Here is a 22,093-nt window from a genome sequence, read left to right on the forward strand (position 1 = left end):
TTTCAAAAACATTACAAAAAACAGGAATAAAAACAATAAAATTTTTAATTTTTTTAAGTCGATATTTACTATTATCCGAGATTGTCCCTATTATATCCCTTTTAACTATCCTTAAACTCTGTTGTATTCATTTAGATGTTATTGAGCACGCGAACCAAAATTGACATTCCTTTTCTCCTGCAATATTCACGCATCCTGTAATTTAATGTCATTCTTTACGTACCATATCAAAAAATTTATTCTAGAGAGCAAACTAATTACATTTAATTTAACTGTGTTAACAATTTTCCAATTGTCATTAGTTCATGTAAATTGGATGTAAGGTATCTAATTGACAACTTTCCAATTGTTATTAATTTATGAAAATCGGATGTAAAATACCTAGTTGACAATTTTCCAATTGTTATTAAATTTTATGAAAATTGGATGCAAAGTACCTAGTTGACAATTTTCTAATTGTTATTAATTTATGAAAATTGGATGTAAAGTACTTAGTTGACAATTTTTCAATTGTTACTAATTTATGAAAATTGGATGTGATGTACCTAGTTGATAGTTTTTCAATTGTTATTAATTTATGAAAATGGGATGTAATGTACCTAGTTGAATAGACAATTCTTTACTCATGATTCTATACCTCTATTTCATTAGTAGCTTGCAGATTGATCTTAAACTGTATTATTTTTTTTGATTTGCATAATGTTTCAAAACGTGTAGCTTTTATCGAAAAAATAAGGTTACTCACAGAAATAAGATAACCTTTAATCGTTAACAGGCTCTATTTTCTCACGTAATCTCTATAATCTTTAAAAAAAATACATCAACAAGATAAATATTTTTTTATAAAAATGAGGGAAGTTCAGAAAATTTTATACCATTATCACCAATTTTATTCAATATGCTAGCTATTTTGCTCATATCTTTCTTCTCCCTAGCTTGGACTACGCCAGGTAAAAAAATTGCAATAAAATATGTGCAGTTACTTGAAAAAAGCTTATAAGTGCTAAATTGTATATAATCTTGAATATAATTCAGCGCAAATGTATTTTTCTTTCAAAATCTTAAATCGCAAATGTATTATTCTTTTAAAATCTTAAATATATTCAGAACGGACTATTAAATTACGATTGACAAAATTATTGCATTGAGAAGCTTATTGTTATTTAAAATCTGATACTTTTTTTAAAAAAGAGGATCTTGTGTATACTAAAAACCTAACTTCCCTGATACATTTACTATAAGTTCGACAAAGGTGTTTAACATAGTTGATTTTTATAATTTGCTTAATTTTTATCTTCAAATTTCTATGAAATAAAAAAATAGAAGCATTGTTTGCGGGACATTTGAAGATGATTATTTTAAAATAAGTTGAAAAGTTTAAAGTAATAAAAGATTTCACCTCGCTTTGCTCCTTTAAATAAATGGTGCTGTTTCGCAATTATGTTAATTTAAGTTGAAGAATAACAATTATGAAAAGTTTGGTGATTTTATAACAACTTATTCTCTACTTGAAAATTTAATAACATCATGCTAATGAAGAACATTTAAAAATAAAATAAAATAAAATAAAATAAAGTAAAATAAAATTAAAAAAAATAAAATAAAATAAAATAAAATAAAATAAAATAAAATAAAATAAAATAAAAAAATAAAATAAAATAAAAAAGCTTAGTGTCAAGCTTATCGAAAATACGTCAGCACGTTCAATTTCATCTCAATAAATGAAATCTCTTGAGCTACAGAGTTACGCATGCATATTATACTTATGCATCTCGAATAAATAATGAATTTGTTCTAGAATTTTTTTTTATTCTATCATACTTTCTGCAAAATTTTTATTTATTCCGTAATTTCACGATCTTAATAATACACGCTCACTACAAAATGTAACACAAGGATGAACACCCATAACATTTCTAATTCCGCAGCTTTTCAGATCATAAATTAACAGCAAATGCTTTTCTAGCATTTTTTTAAAATTTGATAGCCTCAACGCGATCAGTAGGAAAAGTCAGGGCTAATTTATCTAAATAGCCAAAATCTTCCCTTACCGTTAATAATCCTTCACCTTGTTGCAAAAGAGTTCAGAAAAACTTTTTCATAAATCATAGAACGCATTTCCGTCTGGAATGATATATTTCTTTTTTATTTCCTTTCTATTCTCTTTAACTGGATACTTTTCATCGTGGGTTGCTATCGAATTATTTTATGTCGCAAATTATTTGTACAATGATAAAAAACGAAACATTAAATTACGAAAAAAAGAAAAACTTCTCGAATAGTCAGTAATATGCTGAGTCTCATTGATAGTGTAGAAATGCTTCGGTTATGATAGTAAACTTGACGCGGTTTTCCAAAGAGGCCCTATTGTAGTTGATTAATACCAAAAAATTACGGAACTCCAGTTAGACACCGATTGATGGACCAAGCTGAATTTTCCAACTGGACGACACCCCCATTTGCATTGCAAAATCTTCGCGAAGATGGTTCTTTGGGAATAATGTGCACGTCGTGTAGGGATCTGTTCTTTCTTCTATTCTCAATCCCCAGGGAAACGTACTCTCATTCTAGGGTGCTCTCACTTCTAGTATATGTAGTACCTATGTACACTATGCTACAGACAGACACTATCAGTCAATGGCAGAATCGATATCTATCTATCTATCTATCTATCTATCTATCTATATATATATATATATATATATATATATATATATATATATATATATATATATATATATATATATATATATATATATATATATATATATATATATATATATATATATATATATATATATATATATATATATATATATATATATATATATATATATAAAACAAAAGGATAACACAAAGGACACAAAAATTTTATTTTATTGAAAGATATAAGTGTGGTTTCTCATACTAATTTTTGTTTTTATGTACCAATAGGTGACAGACCATTTTGCAACCCACCGTTACCACATCTACCTTCATGAGCGCTTTGTATTATTTTTTTTTTACACAAAGCTGTTTTTGCTCAATATATATATATATATATATATATATATATATATATATATATATATATATATATATATATATATATATATATTTATATATATATATATATATATATATATATATATATATATATATATATATATATATATATATATATATATATATATATATATATATATATATATATATATATATATATATATATATATATATATATATATATATATATATATATATATATATATTGAGCAAAAACAGCTTTGTGTAAAAAAAAATAATACAAAGCGCTCATGAAGGTAGATGTGGTAACGGTGGGTTGCAAAATGGTCTGTCACCTATTGGTACATAAAAACAAAAATTAGTATGAGAAACCACACTTATATCTTTCAATAAAATAAAATTTTTGTGTCCTTTTGTTAGCTTACTTGCTATTGATGGTTTTAATATTTTTATAATAAGCCCACTTTTATTAAAATGCCTTATTTTCTTTCTATAGTCCCCTTTGACCCTATGATGAATGAGGGGTTATACGACGGAGACATGGCAGGTGTTGAACTTGACGAAGTAAGTTTCACTCTATTATATACTATTTGTAAATTTTCCCACTTTTCTCTTCTCCTTGTCTGCAAATATTGCTTTTTCCCCACGTCAATGCACTCCCATTTTTTATTGAAACGTACTACAGTGAGAAAAAAAAGGCAAGACTTTCAGTAACCATGGTAACAGAGAGGGAGGAAAGTGAAGAAAGGGAAAAAGTGGAGAGGGTTGAAAAAGGATAGTGTCAAATCTCGTAACTTAAAAATGAAATCTTGTTAAAATCGCGTAATCTCGATGCGCATTAGGGGTATCAAATTAATATTTAAGTATAGAAAAACAAAAACTCTTCGAGATATAACAAAAAAATCTGGCCTGCTAATCAAAAGAAGGTTTTGAAAAAAATAATAATTTCAAGTTGATTATTCAAGACGTATTCATATTTTATCAGGTAATCAAACTAGTTTTGTTTTTCATCCCATATAGTGTTTGTTCGTGATATCCCGTTGTTGATTAATTTGGAATCAATGTTTATATTTCTTTTGGAAATGTTTTAAAAATATATGTTAAAAGTGGTGATTGTGGTATACCTTGGAAAGGAAGAAAAAATCCATTCCTTTTACAAAGTAAAATGAAAAGCGAAAAACTAAGCACTTAAAGTATTATTTTAACTGTTCATAATAATTCTCGAACAGTTTTAATTTTCAAATTTTTTATTGCTTATTAAAGGAAATTTCGCTCGCGTCGTATTTATTTTTTAATGCTAAATTTCTTACATTTTAATATTGAAGAAATGATTTTAAATGCTTAAATTTACTTTAATCCTTGTATTTCTTTATCAGAATCGAAATGCTAATCCCAGAGACTCTCAGAAATGGCCTGATGGTGTAGTGCCGTACATCATTTCTCCTGAATTGTGTAAGAAAGAGTAAAATAATATATTTGAAATAAGTGAAAAAGTTTTCCCTTTTAGTGTTAAGGAATTTTTATCAGTAAAATACCCGGGTTACTCTGACTATTTTTTAATGTTAAAAAGGTTCAAATTCCGGTTCCTATTACTAGCATATAGTAAATATGCCAACTCAACTCTACATATAGTAACTACTGTCGTTATAGTAAACAGATTATAACTGATTGTCCAATAGCGTCAGATTGCTTTGGTTCTTTTCTTTTCATAAAACGCAATTTTTTATTTTATTTTATAACCGTCGTTGAACAGCTGACCCAATTCTGGGAGTACGATTAACAATGCTCAACTCCGTAGCCTTGCAATTTTGACCCTAATCCATAAGACAAGGGAACTTCTGGATCAAGTATAATGAATTAGCAGAGGCATGGGAAAAAATAAAATAAAATAATAGTAAAGGGAATTCTTTTTTTTTTTATAAGTATCTATATATATAATTTTTTTAAATTGTTTTTTATTTATATTAAGGTTTCCGATTAAGCGAAATGGAATGAAAAAGAAACCAAATTTGGGCCCTCGTTTAAAATTTAATGACTCTGAAGCTCCGTTTTAAGTCTCCCTAGCGATTGTAAATTTTCAACTTTAGATTTTTAAAAAATCATATTCATTTGACACCGCTAATATGCAGATTTTACTGTTTCATTTCTTACAAGACTTTTAAAACGCATACATACGGGGTGAGGACTGCGAAATATCCTGTATATTAGTTTGTTTGAAAAAAATATGGAATTAAAGAAATAAAACAAATGAAAAAAATAATAAAACAAAACTGTTAGTGTCAGATTTCAGTTTGTTTTAAAAGGTGCAGAAAACGTAAGTTACTTTGCGAACAATGATAGTTTTATTTTTTATGTTTTAGCATTTTTTACTTCAGAAATTAAGAGGGCAATGCAGTACATTCAGATGTATACCTGCATCCGTTTTGTTGAAAGGACGAACCAACACGATTACGTAAAGCTTTTCAAAGGCAATGGGTAAGACAATCATTTCATTTGTTTCAAAGTTCAAAATATTAGCATCAGTAAATTAATTCAAGGAGAAAAAACACGCATGAAAATTAACTAATAAAATTGATCTAAATTAATTAGAATAAATTAATCAGAAAATTATCTGAAAAATTATCAAATCTAAGAAATTACCACGAAAATTATTTAAGGAATCAACAACAATATCATGCAACAAAATTTAATTGTCGAAACATAGCTAATCAGTTTCCTTACACAGTAATTCATGTAGTTTTATTTGCGTATGGAAATAAAATATCTATAACATCTTAAGACGTGAAAAGAAACTTTTAAGAAATACATGAAATAATCTATACAACATTTAGAATTACACGAAAATTCAAGAAGCAGTACATTAATTACACACGAATAAATTTTCTTGAGCTGCTGCTACACATAACATAGACCTAAGCACTAATAATCTAAGCACTTTGCTCTGGAGCAATTGCAGCTTCATCTACAATCTCATTTTTTTAAACTCCTATTTATTATTTGGTTTCATAAAAAACGTGTTAAAATATTTTTGCCTAAGAGATTAGTTAGTATTAGCGAGAAACGTTAACTCCGAATGATTTTTTTCACTTTTATATTCAATAATTTAATTGCAAATATAGACAGGTCACAGTTGTACTCAAAGCTTTTTAAAAGAGTATATAACTTATTTACTGGTTGGTAGGACGTTGGGCTAGTAATCATAATTCCGAATGTTCGTGTGAGCGTAAGTTCGAATCCCGAATCCGGTCAAAGAATACCCATGTATTAAATGGTGACAGGTGCAAGTTAAATCTGTCACAAAATCCTTCATGTCCCCAAACCTCTGGGGGTACTGAATGGCAAATTGATCATTCTCTGGTTCAGATCAAAATTACGAGCTGCGAATGAAGGAATGGAGAATGAATCTGTCCTTTATGAAAAACGGACTGTGACGTGGGTGTGACTGAAGTCGTACTCTTGGCAATAGACGTCGCCACTGAAAAGCAAGAATAGCACCATTTGCCTTAAAAATTTGCTTGGATTCCCATAACAGGCCTGGTGAGATTGGTGATTGGCATTAATGACAACTATTGTCTGTTTAACAATTTTAAAATGGTTTAAACGGTAAAAAGGGTAGATGAGTTTATCATAAAATGCTTCGTAATAAGGGGATATCATAGTACGTATTACTTTGTGATAAAAACCTTGCCTTTAGTTTTAAGTTCTCAGCTAGGAATAATAGTGGAAATTAAAGAACGAAATCATAACAGGAAATATTAAGAAAGAATTAAAAAATAAATATTCCATGTAAATACCTATAAATTAAAAATTAATAAAAATTTTGTAAGTAAACAAGTCCTTTTCACATTTATAAATTTTATGCTAATGGCAACCAAGGAAATCTAAATCCATTCTTCCATTCTTCAAATTAGAAAACTATCATACCATCTGATTTTCTGGCCAATAATAATGCTTCGACAACAATGGAAAACGATTTTGTAGCATCACGTTTTCGCGCTATATCGGCAGGAACTAATATGTATTTTTTATATTCTTATAATGAAGAATATCATCGTCCTCCTTGGTATTAAATTTAGGTTTCACCGTTTTAGTTTTGTTCTTTTCAATTCATTATCTTTTTAATTACAAAACAAAGAAATTGGAGCGTGATTTCTAATAATAATGATATCCTCTTAGATGCTGGTCTTATTGGGGAAAAATAGGGAGGGAACAATTATTGTCTTTGGGAGATGGCTGCCATTGGTTCGGTACAACAACACACGAACTCTTGCACGCTGTTGGATTTGAACATGAACACAACAGATCAGACAGGGATGATTACTTGAACATCCATTGGGAAAATATTGAGGAAAGTAAGTATTAATCTTCCATACTTATGGCTTGTTTTTTCATTAAGAGTATCGCGAGAAGAAATTAATGTAACCTCCAAAAATGTATCCTTTTTGGAATTTAGTTAATTTTGTCTAAGATGTGCAGCAAATGGAAGTAGAAATACTTTCCTTCAAAATAACGGCAAAAATATATCAAATTTATTAAAGACTTATAAATTTAAAACCAATCTTGCTTTTATCAACTAAAACGACAATAATAACTTGTTCAAAGCATTCACAAACACCAAAGATTCACTGTTTGTAAATTTCGTAAACATTGTCTGACATTCGAAAAACTTGGATTATTGCCTAGCTTGTCAAAGGCCTCTCAAATGGAACTTGAAATTCTTTGGACTTAAGAAAGCTGAAAAATATTAAAAATATTTAACTTATATATAATACCTGACCGAGTTTAAATATTCTTGGATCATATAATAAGGAGAGATATGGTTCCATAGGGTCATATATATCTACCTCGTATGAGCAACAATTTCTTCATTTTTAATACTATAATACAGTGTCACGCAATGTATACATACGTACTTTTATGCCACATTACAGGCCCTCTAATTTGTCCATAACCATTTCCTTTAGTATGGTTATAGTTATATATATATATATATATATATATATATATATATATATATATATATATATATATATATATATATATATATATATATATATATATATATATATATATATATATATATATATATAGATAGATAGATAGATAGATAGATAGATATACTTAAATATTCTGCAGCATAGTTGGCCCCCTAATTCACTTCCAGAAAATATTCGGTTCTAGAAAATCATGGTTCCTCACAAATTCGTTTCAAATTTAAGAAAAAAGGCATAATTTAATAAGTTTATATTGACAGCAAGACTCTAATTTTAAAGTGAAAATTAATAGAAGGGAATTTGTTATTTAGAAGAATATTGACAACACATTTTCAGTTTTTTAAGTATCATACAAACCCAAGAGAATAACTTTCTGCATAAATAAAAATGTTCTTGTTTTGGCAGCCAAAAGCACAGTTAACAAATTTAAATTTAAAAAATAACGTTATCATATCAATTTTAGGAACGTAATTGCTTGCTTCTAATTCAAAATATTAATGCTCTTAAGAAAGTATTAAATGATTAGGGTGCATTTAAAAATCATGGGTTAGATCATCCAATTTATCTTCATATCAATATTTTCAGATTATTTCCAATATACATACTCTGCTTCATGTTCCATATTATTACTAGCAATAATGTTTGAAAACAAAAAAAAATGTTTACGGGTCGTCTTAAATAAATTTCAAATCAATATTTATTACAGAAAAACCAATTAAATGCGTGATTAGATTTTGAGTACCGACGGCTGCCTCTTTCATCATATTTCTCATACAATGCATTTCATTGTATACATTCTGAATGTGAAAAATTAAATTAAATTATTATAGAGAGGCAACAAATTAAATTAATAAAAATTAAACTAATTTATTATTGCCAACAAATAGAACTAATCAAATATGAGTAACGACTAAAACTAATTTATTGCAGGTATCGACATTTATTTTATTTTATAACCGTCGTTGAACATCCGACCCAATTTTTTGAGTTTACGACTCCTATGTTCAACTTTGAAGCATCGTAATTTTAAACCCAATCCGGAAGACAAGGGAACTCCTGGATCAAGTGTTGGGTGAAATTCGCCTTTAGGGAGGACTTTATGATGGAACTAAGCTGCATTTGCGTTATACGGGGAGGGAAACCACTAAAACGTCCCATAGTTAGCTCGACGGCAAGGGGACTCAAACCTACTATCCGTCTACCACTGAGGATATGTTATGTCTGCCCTGTGGTCGGTGCAAGCTGGATGCGGAATTTGTATCGATCAGCCTTCGCTGGGATTCGAACCCAGTTCACCTCATCGGAAAGTGAACGCTCTATCCCCTGAGCCATCACGGTTCATTGGTAACGAATTGAATTAATTCATGAAAGGTAACAAATTAAACTAAGGAAACTTATTGTAGCTACAAATTTAATAATTTTTTCATATTACAGAATGGTATTACGCATTCAAGAAGCTCGCTCCTCATGAGAATAGGATTCTTGGACCATTTGACTTCGGTTCCATCATGATGTATGGCAGCAACGCATTCGCCAAGAAACAGGGTCAATACAGTTTTACAGACAAGAAGGGCGGATACGTAAATGATAAAAGGGACACAATGTCTTGGGGTGATGTCAACAAGATTAAAAAGCTGTATAACTGCTAAAAGTAATTGTTGAATTGTATATAATATAATAAACAGATTTTAATTTTCCATTTGATTGTTAAATACATGTATCATGTTTTGCACACAATGAGGTGTTTGTTTGAATGAGTACTGAAAGGCCAATTGGTTTTAAATAAGAAATTTCTTCTTTTTTGATTTAAATGTTTTAATTGAGGAATCAAAAATGAGGAATAAAAGACTGATTCAAAAAATTTTTTCCTTGATCTTTTCCTTCCGGATACAGCTCGAAATGCGTGTTCGGGAAAATGGACATAGCTCGAAATGCATGTTCAGGAAAATGGACATAGCTCGAAATGCGTGTTCAGGAAAATGGACATAGTACGAAATGCGTGTTCAGGAAAAATGGACACAGCTCGAAATGCGTGTTCAAGAAACTGGACACAGTTTGAAAAGCGTGTTCGGGAAAATGGACATAGCTAGAAATGCGTTTTCAGGAAAATGGACACAGATCGAAATGTGTGTTCAGGAAAAGGGACACGGCTATTTAAGAATAGTTATATCATTTGATTCCGTTTTTCATACTTCCCTCATAAAAATTGCGTGTGTGTGTGGTTTTCTTATGGAATAAAACTAATGGATCCGAATATGATCTAGTCCATTGGCGAAATCACTTAGTACAAACGGTAAAAACAACAAACTTTAGAGAAAATTACAGATACAGTTCAAATGGACTATTTTACTGAAAAAAACATAGGACACGATGGAAATAGGTAATAAATCAAAGAAAAAATTGGTAAGACACATGAAAACAACCCGAAATAGTGATCGATTGAACTATCTATTCTGAGAAGAAAAAAAACTTAAAGCAAAGAATAAATAAATTCAGTTTGAAACTAGTCCAGATATAAAAGGAGAAATATATTAGACAGAAAGAGTAATATTTCGCAGGTTCCTTTTTAGATTTTTCAATGTGAAATGATTTCACCGTAAACCTTTCTTGGCATAAACGATTTTATTTAGATACATACTTATGCCACGGCACAAACATGAAGTATATAGAAAATAATAGTAATCACATAATCAAAGAAAACTTCGCGCTCCATCATAAAACATTCTAGTCTTCTCACACCAAGCTAAAACAAAAAAAAAAACCTCTTCCTTTTTCTTCTTTATTTTTTTCTCAAGTTTTGTTCGTATCTCGCAGCGCCATCTATTGGCAACGATTCTTACAGAAAGCAAATTACGAAAAACAAGAAGGAAAAGTTAAATAATAATCTAGAGAAATTACTCCACAATAATGCTTCGGCATAGCTAAGGGCAAGAATTATAGCAAACAATACATCCAGCAGAACGGAACCCTAAAAATAACAAAATTGGAAACAATCGAAACTATATTACAACATCATTTTGTACTTATCTAAGACTTCGTTCCGGAGAAAACAAATCAAAATTTAGATGAAAATGAGATTGCTGATGTGATCAACAAAATTAAAAAGCAATAAAACCTCGGGTTTGGGCAGATTACCCTCAGAGCTCACTGTGTCAACTTTTAAACATGAACCAACATGGTTTAAGTACATCATAAACAATTGTCTAGTTCTTACTACTTCCCATTAAGTTGGAAAATAGCCAGAAAAGTTTTCATCCTAAAACTCGGCAGCAATGAAAACACTTATAAATAGAATAAAAACTGTTGAACAAGAAGGAAAATATACTTTGGGAACTCCATTGAACATGAAAGGAACATTCGATTGTGTCCTCTGGAAAAATACTGTCGAATAGCTGAAACCATCGAACTTCTCGCGCATGATCACCAATTTAATTAAAAACTTCTTAAATAACAGATACACTATTTATCTCATAGAGGAAGAAACCATAAAAGAAAAACTTTCAATAACAGAAGAGCAGGGATCTAACCTTGGACCAATACCGTGGTAACTAATTACCAATATTCGACCAAAGAAAGCAAGATCACCAAACGAATCTATAGTTTCATTTGTAGATCTCTTGTTTTTACAGTAATAGACAACATGGGTCCAGATGTGGCAGAATTATTCAAAACAATTCCGAGAATGGGCAAAGAAAAAAAAATTTGAAATTCAGTGCAACTGAAACCTTTGCTACTGTATTTCCTATGAAGAAACGTATTACAAGAAAACCAACAGTTAAACTGGATAAGGAAAGAATAAATATTTTGCAGATCATTGGCTATCTTGAATTTAAACTTAACTGTCAGCTCTCCTGGTTGCCTTATATGGATAACCTTTACATCTAAGTTACTGAATTCCAAACTAAACTCAATAGAATTACAGTAGGCTGAGGGATTAGTTCTAACATCAGAAGATTCATAAATTACTATAGCTCCTTAAGATTTATTCTCGATGGATCAGAAATAAATATTACCAAATATGAAGACCTGGCAAAATTCATGAGTTTTTAATTTTTTCAAATTATAAATGGAAATGTTATTGATGTATATCGATGCTATATGTTGTACTAAATTTATGAATGAAATGTTGTATGTGTGAATGTATGATGTATGTGTGAAATGTTTTTCTGATTTATTTGAAACTGATTAATTTTGGTTTCAAATGCGCACTTCAATATAATATTAATACATCTAAGAAAAAAATTTATGTAAAAATCATGTCTTTAAACTAGTAACAAACGATAAATAGAAAACTTTGAAAAGGACTTCAATTACTCCAGTAGTTTATATACTATTATAAATAATTCGAAATCAGTTAAGCATATATTTTGTAAGAAATATTATTAAAGATGCCAGATTTCAATGATAATTCAGATGCCAGAATCAAATTTTAAATAAATGACTTTTTTAAAATTCTATTTTTCAGGAACTATACAACCGATTTTGTTCAAATTTTGTACTTTGCCATGAAAAATTAAATACTTTAAAATACTCTAAGAAATCGTGTACCTTACAATTTTAAATTTTTTCGGCCATTGCTAAATAAAATAATAAAAAATAGTAAATATTTACTAAAATTCATTTCTTTGCATTGATTTATCTTTGGATAAACGAATTTTATAATTTTGTGTGAAGATTTTTCAATTCGTGTCGAAATACGCAATAAATAAAGTTAACATTATTGTGTCCAAACTTTGTATCGTTCTCTTGACCAAACTATGGGAACCAAATTTCCCAGATTGATTCGTGATGTATCAACCGCTTTTTTAAATTTGTTTATTTGTGTTTGTGAATATTTTATTCCGAATGAAAATGCATCAAACAAGCCATTGCTGTATTATTTTTCAGAAATTCTTTATTTTGTCCTAAAAAGTTAACAGTTAAAATAATTTGTTAAAACATTATTCCCTCTTGTCGCAGTCGTACAAGGTGTTTATTCGAAAGATGTCACTTTCACTGAGTTTTCCTTTCGCAATAACATCCAGGATCTTGATGTGCTTCTTCCTGGCTTTCATTGTCTTGGACCAACCGTCCTTCGAAAATGTCTTCTCGCCGTACAACATGATGGAATTATAATCGAACTTATTTATCAGCCTGTTATTCTGAGGTGGGTGTTTGTCGAATTGATCAAGTGCATCTGGAACAGTTATGGTCATAAGAATTATTGTGACATTTTTAAAAAATTTAAAAGATATTAAAATGTCCATTTTTGTTATTTAAATATTTAACTGTCTCCTCAAAAGTGAGTTTGGCATAATGAAATGAAATCAAATATATTCTGAATTGAGAGGTAATATTACCATTCCCTTTTCCAAAATCAAATTTTTTTGTTAGCTTTTTTTTTGAAGAAGTTACAGAGAGCAATAAATATTTTAACACGCAGCTTATCTGTATCTTTAAACATTATTCGCGTTTCCTGTGAGTAAAATTTTTTTATCTTCGTTTTTTTGATACAATTTAAACTATTTATCCAATTTTCATTTTGTTTCGGACCGTGGTAGCCCGGTGGTTAAAGAATCGGAATAAGGTTCGAGGTTCGATCCTCAACTCCACCGAGACCCGTTGAGTACATACGTCAAACGTGCTCATAAAATCGAAAGCCGTGTGGTCGGTCTCCTAGCAGTGCCATCATCTAGATCGGCAGATCTAGCACAGCTGGAGAAAATTTTCTTCCCCTTTAGATCTGTGTTTGAATTGAGGAAGTGGCCTCACGAATGAGTTGTGCTGCCATCTATCTGCGAAGTTCTGAAGACACCCGTTCAGCCTTGCGGTACTCGCTTGGCACACGAAAAGCGCACATTCCTTGGCTTAACTCTCAAAAGTCTAATGGCTGTCGAGTTTGGCCTGTACAAGCATCATTAGAAATAACAGAACATTTTGCTTCCACGAGATTAAAGAATTCTCTGAAATGCAGTGTGTAAATTTCATTACATTCTTATATTTGAATTTTTTCACTCTTTTAATGTACATTTTTTCTGTTTATTAAAAAAAGTGATTTTAACATATTATTTTGCATGATTTTTTATATATTTAGATCATATTAAGTTTAAATTAAAAAGCGGAAATTTATGACATTTTCATTTAAATATTAAACTGGTAAATTAAAGGATATATTTTATTGTAAACCTACAATAAATTTTCATTTACCTTTCATTTTATCGTGAGTATATTATGCTTTTCTATCAGCTTAGAACTGAAAAAATATTTGTCTCTTGAACCATCATTTAAATTTTCTGTAATCTTAACACGGTGTCAAATTGAATCATTTTTTCATCAAAGTTGAACCCCAGTATCATTTAATAAAATTTAAGAAAAAGTTAATTAGAATGAAATTACAATTCATCGTAGAGTAATATTAAGAATGTATCTTATTTGGACCATATCATGGTTTAACATTATCTAAAATTTCTAGCCATGTGCTGAAAATACCATAGAAATGATAGAAGCGTTCAGATGACGCAGCCAGAGCCACCGTCTGTTTGACTATATTTAAAAAATGATATCTTACAAACAAATGGATACTCCTTAGATTTTAAGTGCATTTAATCACTGATACTGATAATAACATGGATGTGAATTTCAACCATAGAATATATCTCGCGTCCGAATTTGTCTGGGCTTCACGATACCTAAATAAGCCTGAAAACTTCTTAGGCGTTATACTTAGATTGTAACACGGTTTCATCAGATTAATCTGATTTCGTAATGTTGAACGTTACGAAAATTAAATAAACGTAATATTTTCCGCAGTGTGCTGTACCGCGTACCTTTGAACCCACTTCAATTTATCACTTACCAGGTATTAAGCACTGAATTTGTTCAGTGATTTTGAAGCATGAAAATGCACGATAGGTTGGGTCTCTTTGCCTCTCAACCTCCCCGGCCCTTGCAATATAATCGATTTCAGCTCTTGTGCCACAAAATATAACATTCAACTTTAGACAACGAAAGTCGAGTTGAAACAGGTTGCAAATATCTTTCGTAAGATACAAAAACACAGATTTTTCTAACCTGGCCAAATGTTTTGCCAATAAATTATGAGGTAATCATCTCTGTCTGATCTGTTCTGTTCATGGTCAAATCCAATTGCGTGAGTCAGCTCATGAATTATAGTCCCAATAGGCTCACAACCATAACCTAATGAAACAGGTTGGATTTTTCCAGTTGCACCCCAGTAAGAATAGCATCTAAAACATATAATTTAATTTACAGATGAACAGTATTAAGAACCATAACTGAGTAATTGAAAATAACTAATTTACCCATCGCCAGGAAATATCTTAATGTATCCTCGTATAAGGCCATCCCAAGGCACAAATTTAATACATGTATTGTCCATAATGTGCTTCATGGCCTTTGCAATTTCATCTTTTAAGTCATCTGAAAATTACTGAGGTTAATTTCAATGACTGATAATGAAATTGATTGTCTATTTGGCAATAATTAAAATTTGCTATTATTTTCAATGTTTGTCTTACCTAATCCTTTGTCAATTTTGTAAGGAATGACACCTCCAGGCCATCTTCTGGTATTGTTTGCGATAGCATTTCGATCCTGAAATATCAGTGAAAAGTTTACGTTCATTTAAAATGCATTGCAAAGAATAAAGATGTAGCTTTTATGAAAAAAAAATCATCGATAAATAATAAATAAACTCATTAATTTCTTCAGTGTAATAATCATATTATTTTAAAATGATTAAATTAATAATTAAAAATTTAAAAATGAACTATTCGTAACAAAAAAAAGAAGGCGGGGGAAAACTAATAAATATAACAATTTTTCAAACAATTTATTGATTTACTTTATTATAATTATCATAATTTTAGAAACATTAAGCAATTTATTATTGTTCTCACAAATGAATGACGAAAAGTTGAAAATTGTAATTACACAAAGAAAATTATTAATAATATTTAAAGTTAGCGAATAACGATAGTTTTTAAAATTATTTATTTTCAGCTGCAATAGGATTTTATTTTATAACCGTCGTTGAGCAGCCTCACCTGAATTTTTGGATTTACGAATACTAATGTCAAAGTCCATAGCTTGTCCATACATGTTCTTGTAATTTTTAACCCAATCCAGAAGACCAGGGAACTCTTGTACCAAATATTGGGAGAAATTTGCCTTCGTAGAGGACTCTTTCATATAACTATCACACATTTGAGCTACATTGAGAAGAAAACCACAAAAACCTCCCACGGTTAGTCTGACGGGGCAGGGGACAGTAACCCATGATCCGTCTATCACTTTGGATATTTTACGTCCTTACAGTATCTGGAGGGAGCAGGGAGCGAAACAGGTATTTGCGTATCTACCAGCCATAGCTGGGATTCGAGATCGGTTCATCTCATTGGAAAGCCAACGCTCTATCCCCTGAGCCACCACAGCTCGCTGCAAATGGATTGTAGAGTTTGTCATCTACCTCTTCATGTTTTGCCCAATCACTTCAATGCAACAAATTTCAAACTATAGACATGCAGAATCATATAACACCGTTATTAAGAAATTTCAGACCTAAGTTTCACTCGTAATAATTTTTCCCTTGCCTAAGATGTGACCTTTCGAATTTGAAGATTGAGTCTTTACTTAATCTCTATTGACCGTTTCAAATATGGTTACGTTTTGTTGAATTATCATAATGGACATGAGAATACAATTCTTTGTTTTTGTCAATTACTTATTATTTTTATTAAATAATAAAACTTTTAGATTCCAATATTAAAGAAAATTTCTTCTAATTTATAGCACAAAAATTATAAATAAATTTTTTTATGTTTCGTAAGAATTGTACTTGAGTCAAAAATTAAGTAGCATTTCATTACGGAAATATAAAATTCTTTAATGTAAGTTTAAAATATTGAAACAATTTTGCTTACTGCAATGTTTTCAAGACCAATGATATCTCCTTGATAGAGATCAGGATTTTCCATCGGATTTCCATAGTGAGCCCCTAAAATTGTAAAAACCACACTTTTATAAGAAAATATATTTGAATGTTTGCACCAAAATCCCTGCAAAATTCCTCAAACCTCATGCAAGTAAATACATTTGGAAACGTTGATGAGGAATAATTTTTCATGTTAATCAAAATTAAAGAGAAAAAATGAAGTTACTTACTACACATAATATAAATGAGAAGCTTATAATAATAATAATAATAAAATAAATATTAAGAAATTTCCTTTAAAAAAAATTTAGTTTTGCTTTACATATTTCATGTTTTAGGTTGACAAATAATGTATTTATAGGAAAAGTCCAAACAAGACGATTAAAATCATTTATGCGAAATAATTTAAAGTGATCATGGTGTCCCTTGTTGGCCCTGAGGCCCATTCTCTGCGTACATTTTATTTTATGACCGTCCTTAAACAGGCGATCCAATGTTTTGTGTTTATGACTACCAATGCTCAACTCCGTAGCCATGTCATTTAAACTCAATCCAGAAGACAAAGGAACTGCTGGATCAAATATTGGAAGAAATTTGCCTTCGTAGAGGACTTTTTGATGAAACTAACTCACATTCACTCTGTTTATGATTTCTTTCACCAAATTGTGGTATATGATAAATGTTATTATAAGCTGAGAAAATAAGAGTGTATGTTGATAATTCACCAAAGAACATTTATGGTGTAAATGTAAGCAGCAGAACTTTTCTATATTTATTCTTCCATTCCTCATAAAATTTTTGTGTACGTCAAACATGTAAATATGTATTATTACCAAATTAGAGAGAAATTTAAAAAAAATTTGATAGAGAATTTATTTTAGGTGCTAAGAAAATATCTAGTTTCTCTTTGTTAATATTCTATATCCTTAAAAATAAATAACCAAATATTTTAAAGAAGTAATAAAAAGCAATTATACGATTAAAAAGAGTTTCATAAATTTAAATTAATTTAAATTAAGGAAAAAGTTTGAGACGCTAATTAGAAAATTATTCTGTAAATGAAAGAATTGTCTGTTTTTACAATTGCGTTACTTTTCTTTTTCTTAACACTCTTTTTTTAATAATTTAAAAATCATATCCGAATAATTTTTTAAATTTTCATAGCAAAATTTCATTTGTTTATGAAGGATAATTTAAACATCTTCCAGAAATGTGAGTGTAGAGTTTCCTTACATGTTATCATTGGGAATAAAAAAAACAATATCAATAAGTTTATCATGATTTCTAATTAAAAAATAAATAATTAATATCTTTTCTCAAAATATTTACTTACTTTCTTTCTGCCTCGCTATTATTCTTTACCTTTTACAGGTTTATAAGACAAAATTTTAATTAAATAAAGTAGATATCAGTTTCAACCAACAAAAAACGCTTGCCTCTTTTACAAAAATAAACATACCAAAACATTTCTGCGTAATTTCAAATAATTTTCAAATGATCCTAATTTTAACAGAACTTAATAGTTCACTCACTAAAAAAAATTCTATAAGTATAAGCTTTAACTCGTATATTTTAGAAAGATACAGTGATTATTACCACGTTTATAAATGAATTAAGTTTTTAATGACTTAAACTACGTTTTATTGCTCTCTGTACTCTCAGAGAGGATAATTACTGACATTTTAAATAAATTTGTTTTGAGCTTTAACAGTGATTATATTATTTATTGAGTTTTCTATACACATTGAACTATTTTTACTACGTTAACTTTAACGAGAAGAGAACATCATATCGTAACAACTTCTAAACTTTAGTTTAAATTTCATAAAAATACACGTTGCATTTTATTTTATTTTATAACCGTCGTTGAACAGCCGGACCAATTTTGAGTTTACGACTACCGATGCTTAACTGTGTATTCTTGTAATTTTGAACCCAATTCAGAAAACAAGGGAACTTCTACATCAAGTATTGGAAGTAATTTGTCTTCGTGAAGGACTTTTTGATGGAACTAACCCGCATTTGCGTAACACGGAAGGGAAATCAACGAAAGCCTCTCACGGTTAGCTTGACGGCAAAGGAATTCTAACCCATTATCCGTCTACCACTAACGATATTTTACGTCAGCACTGTGGTCGGTACAAGTCGGGTGCGGAATTTGTATCGACAGCCGGCGCCGGTATTCGTACCTGATTCACCTTATTGGGAGGGGAGCGCTCCATCCGCTGAGCCACCACGTCTCACTTGTTATATTTTATTTTATTAGAGTTTATTTTATTAGAAAAATATTTTTTGCAGAAAATTTTAAAAAAAAATATTTGTTTGAAAAGTTCACAGAAGATTAGATTATTACCGCCAATGTAAAAAATCAATATATTTGTATTAAATTACATAAATAAGTTTAAATATTTAGTGTGTCTTTAAATTTGTTAGCTTTATAGTTAAAATTTCATTAATAGGTTTAAAGAAGTGTTTCTTCTAAAATACATATTATGCTTTTAATTATTCTTCCTATATCATTCAATTTAAGAGACTTTTGATCAGATTTTTGGTTTTTACGTATGAAAAAAATGAATAAAATGTTAAACTTTAATTACTTTGTGTTTTTGATTAATAATGGTTGAATAAAACTACAAATGATACAGAGAAATGAAACGTTAAGAGACACGGAGAAAGACTCAGATTTTACCTTTATCATTTTATAGATTTTAACCAAAGATATGGAAGTAATGAAAATATATTAAGCATATTTAAAATCTTATCATTTAGTAATCAATATTTCTTATTATTTAATAATAAATTTTTTCCCTTTACTTACATGATGCAGGCGTAACTGCAAGTAGGAACAATAAAAAATACATTGCAGATAGCTTAAATGTCCCTACTAAATTTCCTTACAGACTTTCTTTTAGAATAACAGATACCGTTTCACAAAATTAAATGTTGATTACGTTTTTACCCAAGGGAGATTCCACACCTGCTTATCAGTCATTATTTGCAATGCATTGATTTTCTTTCTTCAGATAAAAAAATGCAAATATGTAGGCTATAATTTGATGTTAGTAATAGGCTGTTTAAAAAAGTTGAAGTTAAGATTGCACCTCGAATTAATTTTTAAATATTTTCACTATCAAAATTACATTATAGTTTCTAATTATATGTAATAAAAAAGCAGCAGATGTTTCGAACTCTTTTTACTAGGAATTTGATAGTTGTTGACCTAAATCATACTCCAAATCTTATATTTGACCATTGAAATTTCCTTGCCATGGGATCAAATTTTTTTCAATTAAACTGTCTAATATTTTGAAATTTTGCTCAATAAATTGATAGCACGTGCATCATAATGAAGTTTTCATGGCTCTTAGGAGCCTCGATGTCTTTAAGAAGATTTATTATCATTGAAAATCTAAACTTAAACATTGTGCTGTATTACAGTTTTTTTTCCCTCTCATTAATAGTATTTAGTTTATGTGATATTATTCATGTACTTTCTTATAGTCATTTTTTTTCTCTCTAATGAGTAGTAGTAGTAGTAGTAGTTCATTTACGTCGCACTAGAGCTGCACAATGGGCTACTGGCGACGGTCTGGGAAACATCCCTGAGGATGATCCGAAGACATGCCATCACAATTTTGATCCTTTGCAGTGGGGATGGCACCCCCACTTCGATAGCCCGACGACCTACACGTGAAGTCGAGCACTTTACGGTAGAACAGTTTAACGAGGACCAATACCACACACCCTCGATCCCTATGCGGACTGATCCAAGTGGTCACCCACCCGCTCAATGACCGCAGCCAGTGATGCTTGACTTCGGTGATCTTCTGGGAACCGTGTCTTGACGATCAGTCCACTGCGGGACCTTCTCCCTAATGACACCGAAGTAGTATGTATGTTTTTGTAACTTTATTCTTGCTCTTTTCATGTTGTTAAGTTCATCTTCTCAGTTTTTGTTTTTCTTCGTAAAGGAACCGAAATAGTATGTCTGTTTATGTGACATAACTTGTGCTCTTTTCATGCTAATTTCATCTGTTCACAATTTCTTTTTTCCTTCGTTATGGAACTAAAATAATATGTCTATTTATGCGACAATCCTTGTGATGTTTTCGGTTTCATTTCGCTATGAAACGGAAACAGTATGTCTGCTTTTGTGATATTATTCGTACTCATTTCACTTAAGTTCATTTATTCAAATTTTTCTCATTTCTATTCCCAACCGTAATGAAGATGTGCAAGCATTCAGGCAGTGTAAAATTTATTCATTTGATGATATTTGAAAAATAAAAAGTTAGTAAAGTAAATTGAAAAAGTATAAATAGTAGAGTTAGGAGGCAAACTTTGAAAAATAAATGTAAATAGGTTGTTAACTACTGGAAGAAGGAGTAACGCGAGACTCTGTGAATATGCATTATAATTAATAAAGTTTGTCTTTCCTTTTGTTAAAATTATAAATGTTTATTATTTTCTATTGTTTTAATTAGGAAATTGTAATTTTTTGCGGCTACAATTATAAAATTTGTTTGTCTAAAATTTGTTTTTTCGAAATTTCCCCTCTCTATCTTGTTTGCCTCTTTCTCAGATCTTTACATTGCTTGCAGTCATAAGAAAATCATTATTTCAAAAGCTTATCTAAAAGAGGTTTTGACAACCATCACGGAAACCAATATTGAACAAGTAGAGATCTCAAATAGTTTAACATTTTTATCTACTCAGTGCACACTTTTAATATTAAAGTAACTTTGTAACCTGTAAATTCTATACTTATAGTATTTAAGTAACCTGGAAGCATTTCACTCTGCTCATATTTATAGTATTTTAATAACTCTGTTACAGCAACTCCTTGCATTCTTTTAATACTCTTTGTAATATCTGCAGCATGTAATTTTGTACATACTTATGACATTCCAGTTTTATCTAATGTAATTTTAAGCTCTAACAATTTTATACATTCAAAAATATTTTTATTACAATTAAAAGTAAAATTTCCAACGAGTGCATTTTTATTCTTTTGATAAATTTAATATTTTAATCTGAATGTGCCAGTTGAACATAGATCCTAAAAGCTTGAATCCTAAAAGCTCGAGTTGATATTTTACAACGACTATAATATTACTGTTATATAACTGTAAATACAATTTCAAGAGGAAATGAAAAAAAT

At 29.8% G+C, this 22,093-nt stretch overlaps 2 protein-coding genes across 2 annotated transcripts; one reads left to right on the forward strand and one right to left on the reverse strand.

The window, feature by feature from the left end:
* The first annotated feature begins 802 nt into the window (after positions 1–802).
* LOC139424788 (astacin-like metalloprotease toxin 5) lies at positions 803–9,697 on the forward strand. Its single transcript, XM_016054176.4, has 6 exons — positions 803–950; positions 3,503–3,570; positions 4,383–4,458; positions 5,367–5,481; positions 7,183–7,358; positions 9,435–9,697. Exons 1-6 carry the CDS (start codon positions 899–901, stop codon positions 9,647–9,649), a joined length of 702 nt encoding a protein of 233 aa, XP_015909662.1. The 5' UTR covers positions 803–898; the 3' UTR covers positions 9,650–9,697.
* A 3,179-nt stretch (positions 9,698–12,876) lies between these two features.
* Positions 12,877–19,908, reverse strand: LOC107441043 (astacin-like metalloprotease toxin 5). Its single transcript, XM_016054173.3, has 6 exons — positions 19,751–19,908; positions 16,922–16,995; positions 15,518–15,593; positions 15,302–15,419; positions 15,051–15,226; positions 12,877–13,176 (listed from the first exon to the last, which is right to left on the reverse strand). Exons 1-6 carry the CDS (start codon positions 19,791–19,793, stop codon positions 12,941–12,943), a joined length of 723 nt encoding a protein of 240 aa, XP_015909659.1. The 5' UTR covers positions 19,794–19,908; the 3' UTR covers positions 12,877–12,940.
* Positions 19,909–22,093: the final 2,185 nt, after the last annotated feature.

The sequence above is a fragment of the Parasteatoda tepidariorum genome, chromosome 6, assembly GCF_982258835.1.
Source record: "Parasteatoda tepidariorum strain Cologne lab strain chromosome 6, Ptep-v5.0, whole genome shotgun sequence".
NCBI lineage: Eukaryota > Metazoa > Arthropoda > Arachnida > Araneae > Theridiidae > Parasteatoda > Parasteatoda tepidariorum.

Bases quoted from the DNA above. Each gene is read 5' to 3' on its own strand.
- LOC139424788 (XM_016054176.4), top strand. From the start codon at position 899: ATGCTAGCTATTTTGCTCATATCTTTCTTCTCCCTAGCTTGGACTACG. The intron at 3,571-4,382 runs GTAAGTTTCACT...TTTCTTTATCAG, and splicing joins CAGGTGTTGAACTTGACGAA to AATCGAAATGCTAATCCCAG. The intron at 4,459-5,366 runs GTAAGAAAGAGT...TTTATGTTTTAG, and splicing joins CATCATTTCTCCTGAATTGT to CATTTTTTACTTCAGAAATT.
- LOC107441043 (XM_016054173.3), bottom strand. From the start codon at position 19,793: ATGTATTTTTTATTGTTCCTACTTGCAGTTACGCCTGCATCAT. The intron at 16,996-19,750 runs GTAAGTAAAGGG...TTACAATTTTAG, and splicing joins TGCAGTTACGCCTGCATCAT to GGGCTCACTATGGAAATCCG. The intron at 13,177-15,050 runs GTTAGAAAAATC...TAACTGTTCCAG, and splicing joins TTGGCAAAACATTTGGCCAG to ATGCACTTGATCAATTCGAC.